Source organism: Chrysochloris asiatica, unplaced genomic scaffold, assembly GCF_000296735.1.
Source record: "Chrysochloris asiatica unplaced genomic scaffold, ChrAsi1.0 scaffold00004, whole genome shotgun sequence".
Lineage (NCBI taxonomy): Eukaryota > Metazoa > Chordata > Mammalia > Afrosoricida > Chrysochloridae > Chrysochloris > Chrysochloris asiatica.
The window spans coordinates 32,371,702-32,384,917 of record NW_006408522.1 but is presented as its reverse complement, the minus strand read 5'-3'; the positions used below and the strand labels follow the sequence as shown (position 1 = coordinate 32,384,917).

The 13,216-nt window shown below is 40.8% G+C and overlaps 1 protein-coding gene across 1 annotated transcript in view; it reads left to right on the top strand.

The window, feature by feature from the left end:
- TUBGCP4 (tubulin, gamma complex associated protein 4) overlaps positions 1 to 13,216 on the top strand; it is a 25,062-nt gene that overhangs the window by 5,041 nt on the left and 6,805 nt on the right. Inside the window, exons 5-11 of the mRNA XM_006831720.1 lie at positions 2,673 to 2,874; positions 5,490 to 5,655; positions 5,849 to 5,973; positions 6,631 to 6,681; positions 7,309 to 7,414; positions 8,433 to 8,540; positions 8,954 to 9,092. Of these exons, the coding sequence (XP_006831783.1) occupies positions 2,673 to 2,874; positions 5,490 to 5,655; positions 5,849 to 5,973; positions 6,631 to 6,681; positions 7,309 to 7,414; positions 8,433 to 8,540; positions 8,954 to 9,092 (897 nt within the window). The remainder of the gene's footprint in view (positions 1 to 2,672; positions 2,875 to 5,489; positions 5,656 to 5,848; positions 5,974 to 6,630; positions 6,682 to 7,308; positions 7,415 to 8,432; positions 8,541 to 8,953; positions 9,093 to 13,216) is intronic.

The following is a 13,216-nucleotide window of genomic DNA, read 5'->3' as shown; positions in this document are numbered from 1 at the left end:
GCTCCTAGCCTGGAGAATTAATCACTCCCTTCCTTGTTACAAAACATCTACCTTTGCATTTCCAACCCTCACAGTCCGTCCTGATAAGCATTATTCACTACAGTATCACGAGTTACCCGTCTGTATTTCCTTTCATCAGCTCTGCCCAGACAGATTGAGTAGTGCCTATTGGAGATTCTGCCTTCCTCCATATCATTTATTTTTAAGCAGCTGATATTTTCACATCAAGCTTCCTAAAGTGTTTTTAGCGTATTATCCCATAATTTTACTCTCAAGAATTTTTTCCTAGCAAATTTATTCCAAAGAAGAAAATCACTATACACACAAAACATATTCAGTGCAATGTTATCTACTGTATCAAGAAATTAGAAAAAGACAGCAATAGAAGAGAAGTTAAAGATATAGTTATTTGATAAAGCCAGTAAAAATTATGTCTTATGATAATTAAATAAAAATCTATGTAAAGTATGATGAAAGACTGAAAAGGAACACAAAAAATATTTATAGTCACTTAGCTAGAGTTATGAAATTATGAATTTTCTTTAAAATTGTTTATTTTCTCAAATTCTAAAAAAATTAATATAAGAAAAATAATGAATTTTATCTAATTGAATAATTAGATCCCATTTGATCTTCCCATTCCCCTTTGTTATATTTGAATAAATTTTGTATTTAACTATTGTTTTCATGGTTATTAAGTTAAAGTTTACATAGCATAAAATTAGCAATTTTAAAGTGAACAGTTTCATGGCATTTGATACAGTCAGTGTTGTGCGACCACCACCTGTCTCATTCCAGAACAAAAGTCCACCTGGTTCCTGTTCCGCAGTCACCCTCTGTGTCTGCATTCCTTCACCATCTCTAACCCTGGCAGTCACGTCTTTATTCTGTCTCTATACATTTGTCTAGCCTGAATAGTTTATATAAATGGAATCAGGCAATATATGGCCTTTTGTATCTGGTTTCTTTGATTTAGCATAATGTTTTTTGTGAGTTTTTTTTTAGTGTAATGGTTTTGAAGTTTATCCACATTGTGTAATTTACAAGTACTTCATTCTTTTATGGCTGAATAATATTACATTGTGTGTATGTTCTAGTTTGTTTAACCATTCATTCATTGATGGACATTTGAAACTTTTCAGAACATGATTTAGGGATAAAGGGAAGCACAGGTGCATAATTCTCTATTACTGTGCTTTTCTTTGTAACACAAGAAATGCATTTTGATTGTAGAAACTACAGACATGCAAAGCAAAGAAATAGAAATTATCTCTCATCTTAGTCCTTTGAGATTGATACACATGAAGGGGCTTCAAAAAGTAATGGAAAAATGAAAATAAAAGATAATGAAATCTTATCTATAAACTTTTTGAATCCACTTCATATTTGCTACAGTTTCTTTCTATATAAATATATACAGTTGCATGCATATAATGTAACATCATGTAAATAATATGACATATACATGAATTGAATCTGTTATACATTTTTAGGGATCACATTTTATAGATCACATACTCAAATATGCATAAATGGACGTGACCTCAATACACTTCGTTTCATCGCAATGATTGCAATCACTTCCCTGAAAATCAACAGTTAAACCACTTCCTCCCTGTAGCTCTTATTTCCATTCTACCCACCCTCCCATCCCTTCTCAATTTTGTTCTTCGGTAAATGTTGCCCCTCTGATATTTAATGATTGGCCATTCCGTGGTGAGCATACCTTACTAGTGTTGATGCCCTATCTACGTATTGTTTGGCTGGGATTTGTGCCCCAAGAGTGAGTTCCTTTCCAGACCTGAAGGGTGGTCGAGGACCACAGTCTCTTTCTGACCAGTAATCCCAGTCCTTTCTTCTTCTTTTTTTTCTCCTTTAAATAATTCTGAGTTTTGTTCCATATTTTATCCCACTCTATCCAGGCTCTTTCAGAGCAGTTGGTCGTGATAGCCAGACACTACCTAGTTATTCTGGTCTCCGAGTCATGGAGACTGATGTTCTTTTCGTCTGTTGGACTAATTGATTCCAAGCATCTTCAGTTCTCATCACTCTTCTTTCTTCTGCACATGGAGAGACCACTAACTGCACCTTAGCTTGTGGCTTATGACCTTTTAAGATCCCAGATGCTACTCACACAAATAGCATATAGAACATTGTTTTTGTGGACTGTTGCTTTTGTTGTTGAGACTATAACCATTTAATTTTAGTTTATGCATTTTGTTAGAGAATATTCCAGATATGCCTGCCTCTCACATGTTGCATCTATTCTTCATATATGAGTCCAACAAAAAGAAACCAAACTAAATGTAACATTTATGCTAGTCAAAAAGATACTCATCCAGATTTACTTAATTTTAACTTCACTTGCATCAGTTTTGAAGTTTACCTTATACCAAAGGAGGAAAGAAATGTATTCTTCTCCTAAAAGACTGTCAGAATATTTGCTGAATATTTCAGATTTCAGTATATAGGCTACGTTTGGACTTTGAATCACTCAGTCCATCCACAAACATTTAAGTTAAAATAGCACAATTATTTTGCATTATTGGTCATCTCCCTTACAGTTCATCAAATTCTCAGGCCTCCATTAATCCTGTAACTGTTAGAGCATGACTTCTGTGGTGAGTGTTCTCTAAGTGGATTTTGAAGCTCTTGCTTTCCTCTCCACTCAGAATCCTGGCTGTGTGTCACGGGGTCATGTATAAACAGCTCTCAGCTTGGATGCTTCATGGACTTCTGTTGGACCAGCATGAAGAGTTTTTTATCAAACAGGGTCCATCTTCTGGTAATGTCTCTGCCCAGACAGAAGAGGATGAGGAGGATCTGGGCATTGGGGGACTAACAGGAAAACAGTTGAAAGAACTCCAGGACTTGGTGAGAGCACAGCAAGAAGCCTAGCAAACTCCTACCAGGAATCAAGAGTCTACTGCTGAGTCATGTTTTAGTGAGCCCTCCCAGCTCTTTAGACCCTGGGCACCTTCTTTACATGTAAACACTTGGCTTTATCTTAGCTAATGTGAGACTACAAAATAGAAAATGAACCCGTGAGACTCTTTTGCTTCTCCTTTTTCTACATACACATTTGAGTTGAATAATAAGTCTCAAAATCAGACTCCCCAAAGTCCTGTATTGTTCTCATTTATTCATTTATCTTATTGCAACATGTTCTTGAATGCCTGTTATGTGTCAGGCACTCTTAAGAACTATGCATTGTCGTTGTGTGCTGCTGAGTTGGTTCTGACTCATAGTGACCCTCTGTAGGGTTTCCAAGGCTGCAAGTTTTCACAGGAGTACAAAGCCTCATCTTTTTCCCATGGAGTGGCTGGTAGGCTCAAACTACCAACTTTATCACTGACAGTTCAGTACTTATCCTACAGCGCCACCAGCACCCAAGAATTATGTTGTTAAGTGCTGTTGAGTTGGTTCTGACTCATAGCAACCTGTATAGGGTTTCTGAGGAGCAGCTGGTGGGTTTGAACCACTGACCTTGCAGTTAGCCGCTCAGTGCTAATCCTACAGCACCACACCAGAACGCTAAGCATTATATGGACAAATAAAATGTAGTCCCTTCCCTTAAGAAGTTTCTAGTTTAGTGGAAGATACAGAAAGTTAACTTTTAGTTACAGTGCACTTATTGCTCCAGAACGAGTAAGTATGGTTATTCTTAGAACTACAGAAAGCTTTTCAGTGGAGTGCATGCCTAAATTGCAAAGGGTTTGGGAGGAGAGGGCAAAAATGTTCCAGGCAGAGGGACTGATGTGTGTAAAGACAGATGCCAGGAAGGATGTGTGTGGCTCATTTGGGGAACCATTAGCAAGTCAATTGAAGTGGTTATATGAAGACTGAAATACAAAGTGTAAGGGGCAGAGAAAGGAGAGGGAGGTGGAAAGAGATGAAGCTGTTGAGTTAAGCAGAGGCAACAAAGAGAAGGAATTTAGACATGAATCTGCAATGTGCTGGTATTCAGTGAAGAATTTTAGGCAAAACAATAACATCAGATTTGCATGATGGAAAAATCACTCTGGGTGCTATGTAGAGAACCACTAAATTAAAATCAAGACTAGAGTAGGTAAATAATTAGGAGAGTATTGGGGATAGTTAGGTGTGGTGCTGTAGGATAAACACTGGACTGCAAGGTCCACTTGAACCGCAAGGTGGCAGTTCAAACTCACCAGCCACTCCTCGGAAACCCTATACAAGGTTGCTATGAGTCAGAACCGACTTGACAGCACTTAACAACAATGAACTAAGGCTAACAGTGAATATGGACAAGAATTAAGGGATATGAGAGATGTTTCCTTGGTAGAATCAGTAGACCCCAGTGATTGGCTGGCTATGGATCAGGAGGGAATAATGAGATCCAGGTTCCTGCGTTTAGCTGCTAGGCGGCTCATGATGATATGAAATGTATTGAGGAAGAGAGGTCCAATTGTGGATATGTTGAGCTCATGAAACATTGTAGATTAAAGACTGAGATCTGGGGGTCAGCAGCATCTGGTTCAGAAGTTTTTGATGTGGCATCCTTGGGTGACTTCAGGAGGTTCTGTGAAACGTGTGTCTGCACATTTGTCCAAAAAAACCCATCATTTTTATAATTTCAGAGCGAGATCTATGACCTCACAAGATTTGTAGTATCCATTAGGATGTTCATAAAGCTACAGAAGATATGATTGTCTAAGGAAGTGTGTGAGAGCCTGGGCTAGTCACCTGAGGAACAGCATCCCTAGGACCAAATCAGAAAGGGCAAAATAGCAGAGGTTAAAGTTAGGAGTCTAGAACCAGAAGCTCAGTGATGAGGCTAGAGAAGGGTCAAATCAAAACCATGGTATGGGAGAGTCCTGAGTGATTAGATAGTAGGTGTTTAGGGCATCATGGGGCATCATCAGTGGTTCTCATACTGTAGTGTGCATTAGAATCACCTGGAGGACTGATTAAAGTAGATTGCTTGGCCTCCTTCCCAGATTTTTGGGTTCTGTACATCTGGTTGTTGTTAAGTGCCGTCGACTTAGTAACAACTCATAGCAACCCTGTACAGGATTTCCAAGGTTTTAAATCTTTTTGGAAGCATAAAGACTCATCTTTTTTCCCACAGAGCAACTGGTGGGTATGAACCATGAACCTCGTGGTTCACAGTCCAGAGGGGCCATAAATTTGCATTTCTAACAAGACCCTTCTACCTGGGGAAAAAATAGGCTAACTCAGCTTGTATGAATAAGGAAATTAAGTTCCAGGTTGAATGATTTCTTACACAAGTTTTCACACAGCTCGTTAAGGTAGGATGAGGACTAGAATCCCAGTGTTGGTAAAGCCACTCTGCTGCTGAAAATTAACACAGCTGTCCAACACTCGTGGTTAAAGAATTGTACAGCTTCTGATTTAAAATCCTTACTTCTGGGAAGTATAAATCATGGTTGGGAGAGTTAGTGGATGCTTTCTTGTTTTCCTTTTCTGCATACTTTATCTCTGATTCGGACTATTTCCTTGACTAGCGCCTGATTGAAGAAGAGAACATGCTAGCGCCATCTCTAAAGCAGTTTTCGCTTCGGGTGGAGATTTTGCCATCCTACATTCCAGTGAGGGTTGCTGAAAAAATCCTCTTTGTTGGAGAATCCGTCCAAATGTTTGAGAATCAAAATGTGAGCCTAACAAGAAAAGGTAGGAATCTCTTTGCCCAATTCCTACACCCTTCAGAGGCTCTTAATATTGTGTGTTCTAAAAGTATACCGGTTAGAGAGTTATGTTGTGAGATTGAAGCTGTGACATACTTTCCTGAGAAGCAGGTGAAGGACCAGCCGTCTAGTGCTGGCTGTTCACTGACTTCCTTTGACAGTGTCTTCCTGATTGGCAGGGTCCATTTTGAAAAACCAAGAGGATACTTTTGCTGCAGAGCTGCACCGACTCAAGCAGCAGCCGCTTTTCAGCCTGGTGGATTTTGAACAGGTGGTGGATCGCATTCGTAGCACTGTGGCTGAGGTCTGTCTTGCATCTTGTTTTTTTTTTTTTATGAAGAAGATGCTTTGGTTCCCCAGAAACTGAATACTTGGATTTTCTTTCTTATTGATGTGGTTAGAGCTTAGCTTGTTTGAGAGTTTTTGGGGCAGGGGGCATGAAGAAAATAAAAGCATCCTCTTAATAACAAGTCAGAACTGCCTTAGCCTTGTCATATCAGCCAGCGTTACTGTTACTGGCACAGTTTCGTTCTGTAATTTTTTCTTTCTCCGTTCTTTTTTCCTCTTTTAATTCTGTTTTCCTTTCTTTTAATCATGAATTGATGTTGAATTAGATGATCACTTTTTCCTCCTTTATTCTTTTTTTCTTCTTTCATCTTTAATGTGGTAAATGATATTCACATAAAAAATTTTTAATTGAACTAAAGGCCACATAAGAGTCAGCATTTTACAGTGTGTAATTCCCTGGTTTTCAGTGTATTCACGACGCTGTGTCGTCTTCACCACTGTCTTAAAGACATTTCCAGGTCACTTTTCTTTTTTTAACTGTTAAACTATTCTTTATTGCTAGAATTTGGTTTTATGTTCTTTTTTTGATACATTGCTGGACTTGCATAGAATCATTCTTTGCAGGGTTTGCATTGTAATGAAATTTTGTCGATTTTATTGCTTCTTTTCACAGCATCTCTGGAAGCTTATGGTAGAGGAGTCAGATTTACTGGGTCAACTGAAGGTAACAATTTAGCTGTTAAGCTCTTCAAATGCTAACCTTCCCCAAGACTACTGGTTACCTATACCCAGTCCTCAAGGGCAGGCTCTTTCTTATGTCCTTATCTCAGGGAACAAATTATGCCTAACACTACAAACCTACTTTAATACAAAGGCTTGGGTTTATCTTTTCTTCTGGTATAATGTGATTGTATTGCCGTTGAATAAATGATGCCAAACATATACCAGTGATACTCCCATGAGGAAATCACTAAGTAGGACTCTTTTAAATGTCAAGAAACTTATATCCTTTTGTAAGTTGGGATTGAATTGATGAGATTGGAAGTTTTATTATACTTGTAATTCCCTCAGAGCCCTGGTGGTGTTGTGGGTTAGGCACTGGGCTGCTAAACACAAGGTTTGTGGTTCAAACCCACCAGCTACTCTGTGGGAGGAAGTTGAGGCTGTCTGCTCCTCGAAAGACTTGCAGTCTCAGAAATACTACATAGGGTCACTATGAGTTGGAATTGATTTGATAGCAGCTAGATTTAAGATTTGGGTTTATTTATTTTTGGTATAATTCCTATAGGATAGTGAGGAGCTATCCTATCCTGCTGTATTGCTAAATTGTAAACTGAAATTCATTCCTCAGATCATTAAGGACTTTTACCTCCTGGGACGTGGAGAACTGTTTCAGGCCTTCATTGACACAGCTCAACACATGTTAAAAACACCGCCCACTGCAGTAACTGAGCATGGTAACTGTCCTCTGGCCTGAGAACTGCCAGCTTATCAAAGTGCAGAGTTTTTCTTGGTGACTGCAAAGTCATTTAACCCTGATCCCCATAAGAGCAGCCTGGTGAGTTACAGGACAGTGTTCTCAAAGGTGGAAGGCTCTTTCAGGTAGGTTGCTCACTGAAGTTATTAGGAACAGCATCTTGGCCTGTGGTTCTTTCTGGAAGAGTTGGTGCAGGCCTTCAAGCCAGGTCTTTTAGGGTATGTCTGGTTGGGTAAAGTGTATATCTCTTGAACAATCAATGATTAATAAGATGACTATTCCTATTCAAATACATGAGTGGAGTTGGGTCTTAAGAGTCAAAACCAAAATAAGAAAATGGGGTTGGGGGAGCATCCAGGATTATTACTAGTTTTCCAGCCCAATAAAACAGTAGATGCCCACTGTACTTAAATAAGACTATTTTGGTTGTAGTTACCAGAATACTTACTCAAACAATTCCTACTTAAGCAAAGAAAAGTAGTTTACTGATTTATTATATGTACAATAAATTGATTCACATAACTGAAAAACCCAGAGGTTTGATGATTCTAAGCAAAGGTTGGTCTGATGACTCCCAGGGTACCTTTAAGACTTTCACATATTTTTTCCTCCCAGGCAGGCCCTCTCCATATAGTGGCAAGATGGCTTTTAGCAGCACCAAGTTTACATCCTTCTAAGTCCCTACTTGTATAGTGCTTCATTGACTGGATTGGTCTGTCTTGGGTCATGTTCATGTCCCTAAACAAAATGCCTGGGTCATATACTTACTCCTAGAACCAAGTATTGTTAATTCCCTACTAACTACCTGGGTTGTACTGGGCAAGGCTGATTCTTCAAGGAATTGAAGAGTGCTGCATGCTAGGAGGGCAGGTGCACCAGATGTCTGCTAGACTAACAGTGCAGACACTAACTCTGTTAGTGTCTGGCAGGAAGCTGGAGGAGTCTGGATCTGGTATATGGCCAAGTATTCTTGTTAGCTCATGTGTTCTTTCTTACAGATGTGAATGTAGCCTTTCAGCAGTCAGCACACAAGGTATTGCTAGATGATGACAACCTTCTTCCTCTGTTGCACTTGACAATTGAGTATCATGGAAAGGAGCACAAAGGTTTGCCATTCTTTCTGCTCCTACTGGTCATCCATTTTCCTGTGTCAACTTGTCTGCCTCTCAAGAAACCATGCAGTTTGGACCTTAGAGATGGGCTAGTCTAGTACCTTAATTTTATACAGGAAAGAAAGGAGGTCCAGAGAGCCAAAGTGAGATGTCCAGGCCACTTTCTTTATCTGTCATGCTGCTGGAGTGGTCAATCTTTATTTTTTTTTTTTCACCATTTACCAGCCTCCTGATGTTAAGTCTCAAAAAAGAATGTCTAAAAGGCCTCCCCAAAGAACTGCACCTAGAAGTGTCCCTGCTGTCTGCCTTTATGCCCCCTCCGTGATTACGACAGTGTAAGCTCAAGTGAGACTCTGTTTTTAGACTAACAAAGTCTTTATTTTTCTTTCTTTTCTTGATCGTTGCAGATGCTACTCAGGCAAGAGAAGGTCCTTCTCGGGAAACTTCTCCTCGGGAAGCCCCTGCATCCGGATGGGCAGCCCTAGGTCTTTCCTATAAAGTTCAGTGGCCACTACACATTCTCTTTACCCCTGCTGTCCTAGAAAAGTGAGTATGTAATTCTGAATTTCGTTCTGAATTTTTAAAAACTGTTTATTGTGAATTGGGTGAAGGTCTGCAGGGCAGATCAGTTTTCCATCAACAATTACTACACATTTTGTTTCATCTGATTGGTTGCAATCCCCTCAATGTAACATCACGTATCCCACTTCCTCCCTGTATTTTGTTTCCTTTCCTAAACTTTCCGAACTTTACTGCCCTTTTGATCTGAAATGATTGATTCATCTCAATGTTTACAATCTCCTCCCTGCAACAACAGTTACCCTACTTCCATTCTGCAGTTCCCCATTTACATCTTATAGTTCACAAATGGACAAAGCAAAACTAGTTGATGCACCCATACAAAACAAACTATGTATATTTATTTAAATGTCCAAAGGGCACATTGTGCAAGCCAGCCTCCTCACTGTAGACACGCAGCCTTACTCAGTCCATGGGCCTAGAGCCTGCAGCTATTCTGTCTCGCCATGCCACCACCTCAGTGCCACTTTTCTAGGTAGGGGTATCATGCTCCACTCATGCTCTTCCTTCTTGATGGTCCTAGGATTGTCTGTTCCTGAAATGAAAGATTAACTATCCCCGCCCCCCCCTTTTTAGTTACACATCTGCAATTTCAGTTTTGACAATCACAAGTAATCCTGCTAACAACTGCAATTGAATCATAAAATTCTGTTAGCATCATCCCCCACCCTATTTCACCAGACCTATCTGGAAAAGAGGAAAACTATTCTCACCCCCTCGTTTTAAAGCTAAACATATCCATGAAAGCTTGTAAGCCAGTCACTTCATGCCTTTATAGCCTATTCTTTTGTTTGTTTGCCTTTTTAAGCTTTTTATTGTGAATTGCTTGAAGGTTTACAGAGCACATCGTTTTCCATTCAATAATGCATACATTTTGTTTCATCTTATTGATTGTAGTCCCCTCAATGTGACATCACCTGTTCCACTTTCTCCTTGTGTTTCCTGTTTCCATCCCTCCTTTCCTAACCTTTCTGAGCTTTGTTCTTTGGTAAATGCTGACCTTTTGATCTTTTTTTTTAGAGCTTTTATTGTGAATTGAGTGATAGTTTACATGGGAGAACATCAGCTTTACACTCATCCTGTCATATTTCATCTCATTGCAATGACTACAATCCCCTCCATGCATCATCATTCAACAGCATTTGCTTCTATTCCCTGTTTTTTTTTTGGATGTACACCAAAGCACTCAGGAGGATACAATCATTCAAACAACTAAAGGGTATACCCTGCAAGCCTGCCCCCTGCCCCCTGGCTGCCAGCACACAGCCCTTCTCTCTCCCTGAGTCTAGAGTCCCAGCCACTCCATCTCTCCCGGTCATCATCTCTGCCTCTATCAGTGGCATCACTGCTTCTCCAGATAGGGTCCCACACTCCGCTATTCTCTCTTGATAGTTCCAGGGTCCTCTACTCCTGGACCGCAAAATCAACCACTCCCCTCCTTTTGTTATAAAACACGTACCTTTACATTTGCAACATTCACAATCAGTCCTGATAGCAGTTATTCACTATTGAACCACAAGAGTCTTTTCCCCATCTCCTTTCACCAACCCCATCTAGACAGGTGGGAAACCACTCAGTGGAGATTCTATCTTCCCTTGCACCCTCTGAAACTAGGCTCCCTCTTGAAAACTCGTGAGCCAGTCACTTTGTGTCTTTGTAGCCGTCACCATTTTGGGTAGCCAATGTCTAAGTTACCCATCCCTGTCAACCCTGTGTACAGAGGGAGTGGAAATGATCCTCGCTGTAAAGACTTGTTCCCTCTTTTAAGCTACTACATCCATAAGTATAGGTCAAAGTCATCAAATTGTAGTGGATTACACTTTTTTCTCTCTTCTTTCTTCCTCTAGTTGAGTTCTGATCATCCAGCCATTGAAGCTAGGTCAAATGGGTACTTTCTTCAAGTATGAGTGTTCTTGTGCATCTCCCCTCACTTCATATCAACTGGATGCTTCATAACTGATGTCTAGTTCATCAAATTAGGTCCTGGTGTGGCACTGCGGGTTAAAGCGCTGGACTGCATGGTGGATTTGAACCTAAAGGTCTGTGGTTCAAGCTCACCAGCCACTTGGAAACCTTAGACAGGATTACTATGAGTTCGAACTGACTCAACAGCATTTGATGACAACAGTGTCTAAATTGCCCATCCCTATCAATCCAGTACATTGAGGAGACAAGCATGCTCCTTACTATGAAGAATCTTCCATTCTAGTTGGAACTTTGAACAACTGCATGCATAACCAAAAGTTCATCAAATTGTAGTAATTTACATCTGCTCACAGTATCAAACATCTTTATATTCACCTGTTTGGGTTCTGGTCACAGCTCAGCCCTATACATCCAAGCTAGGTCAAGTGGGTACCAGCTGCAAGTTTGGGAGTTCACGCATACCTTGCAATTCAGACCAGCTGGCCCCTTCACTCTTAGCCCTAGCCCTCAGAGGCTAGGTCAGTGCCCATGGGCTCAGGAGTTCACACAGCTTTCTAAACCTCATACCAATGGTTGGTTATTCTAAAGTGTGTGTGCCTTCCTTATGGTATTGCTCCACTTAAAGATCTGTTTGTTACTTGGCTGAAAAATTGGTCTGGGGGCTGAGGTCATTTCCAGACCTGAAACATGAGTAAGGGCATCTAATGTGCCAGACTGCAAAGCCGTTTGAACTGCAAGGTCGGCAGTTCAAGCTCACCAGCTACTCCTCGGAGAACCCTATACAGGGTTGCTATGGGTCGGAATCGACTCGACAACACTTCACAACAACAGCCAGTCTCTATCTGACCAGTATGCCTGGTTTTAAATTTTTTTTTATGATTTCTGAGTTGCTTACAGGTAAATATATTCCCCACCGTACTTCCAAAGGAGGAAATGCACAAGAATACAATTGGTGAGGACAAGATAACTACCAGCTAGTTTTTAGCAATTTGTGTAAATCAGAGGTTGCAAACTCAATTGTCTTCCTGGGCTTGTCAGATAGCATGAAAAAGTGAAGCAGCAGATGGAGAAAGTAAGGAGTGGTAGCATGGACACTGGAATGAAATGGAGGGTTCAGGCCCACCGAAAAGCAACCAAAGTTTAAAACCGTAATAATAGAATAGTGCAGGCTGCTAGTTTGTCATCTCTGCGGAATGCAGTCTCAGGCACCACATTGAAACCTTGATAATTACATCAGATCTGACAAATTCCTCCCAAACTTTGGTAATTTTGGGTTGGTTTGTTTGGGAAAGTCCTCCTGCCTGATTATCTTGCTGTGGATTTTAGTCACTGGAGAGAAGATCATCTAGGCCCAGAGAAAGGCAACAGGCAGCCAAGCTGAGGAGATAAAATAAAGGAGCCGGAGCCAGGTGCTAAGAGACTTTATCTCATCAGGTTTATTCTTGCTCTCGGGAGCTTTCCAAGTGCTGTTTCTTACCTGGTCCAGACACAATATCCCCAAACCAGGCGACAGCTAGAGTTCTAGAGAAAGACCGTGGAAGAAGCATACTTGACTTTGGTGGTGACATCTGAACTCTATCCTCACATCATTCCCTGGGACTTACTTACTAGTTGGAGAACTGACCTTGGTGGAGGATGAAACATGTCATATTAAGTGATACTGGAGGAGTGGAGAAAAGGGAAAACAAAGGGACAAAAGGGCCGTCTCTTCTCCCAACCACATCTCTTCATTATCCCTTTTCCTCTTCACAACATTCTCTACTGTCTGAAGGTAGAGAGACTTAAGGTCTGTTAAGTGCCGTTGACAGTTCTGACCCATAGCAACCCTCTGTAGGGTTTCCAATGAGCAGCTGGAGGGTTTGATTCGCTGACCTTGAGATTAGCAGTCCAGTGCATATCCTAGAATGCCACACTAGGACTCCTAGGGTCTGATAGAGTGGGCACAAACTGGAAGAGGCTGGATGAGGGAGAAGATTCTAGGTCAGGTTCAGAGCCCACTGGGTATGCTGCCTGGACCTTGTCAAAGAGCCTCCAAAGCTGTAACTCAGTGTCCCACGGGTGGGCAGTCCATTTAACACCTAATTTGATATGCTCTACCCACATTTTGCTACTTGCTAGACCATTTAAAAGGTAGAGCTTTTTTCAGACATGTAATTTCATTCTCC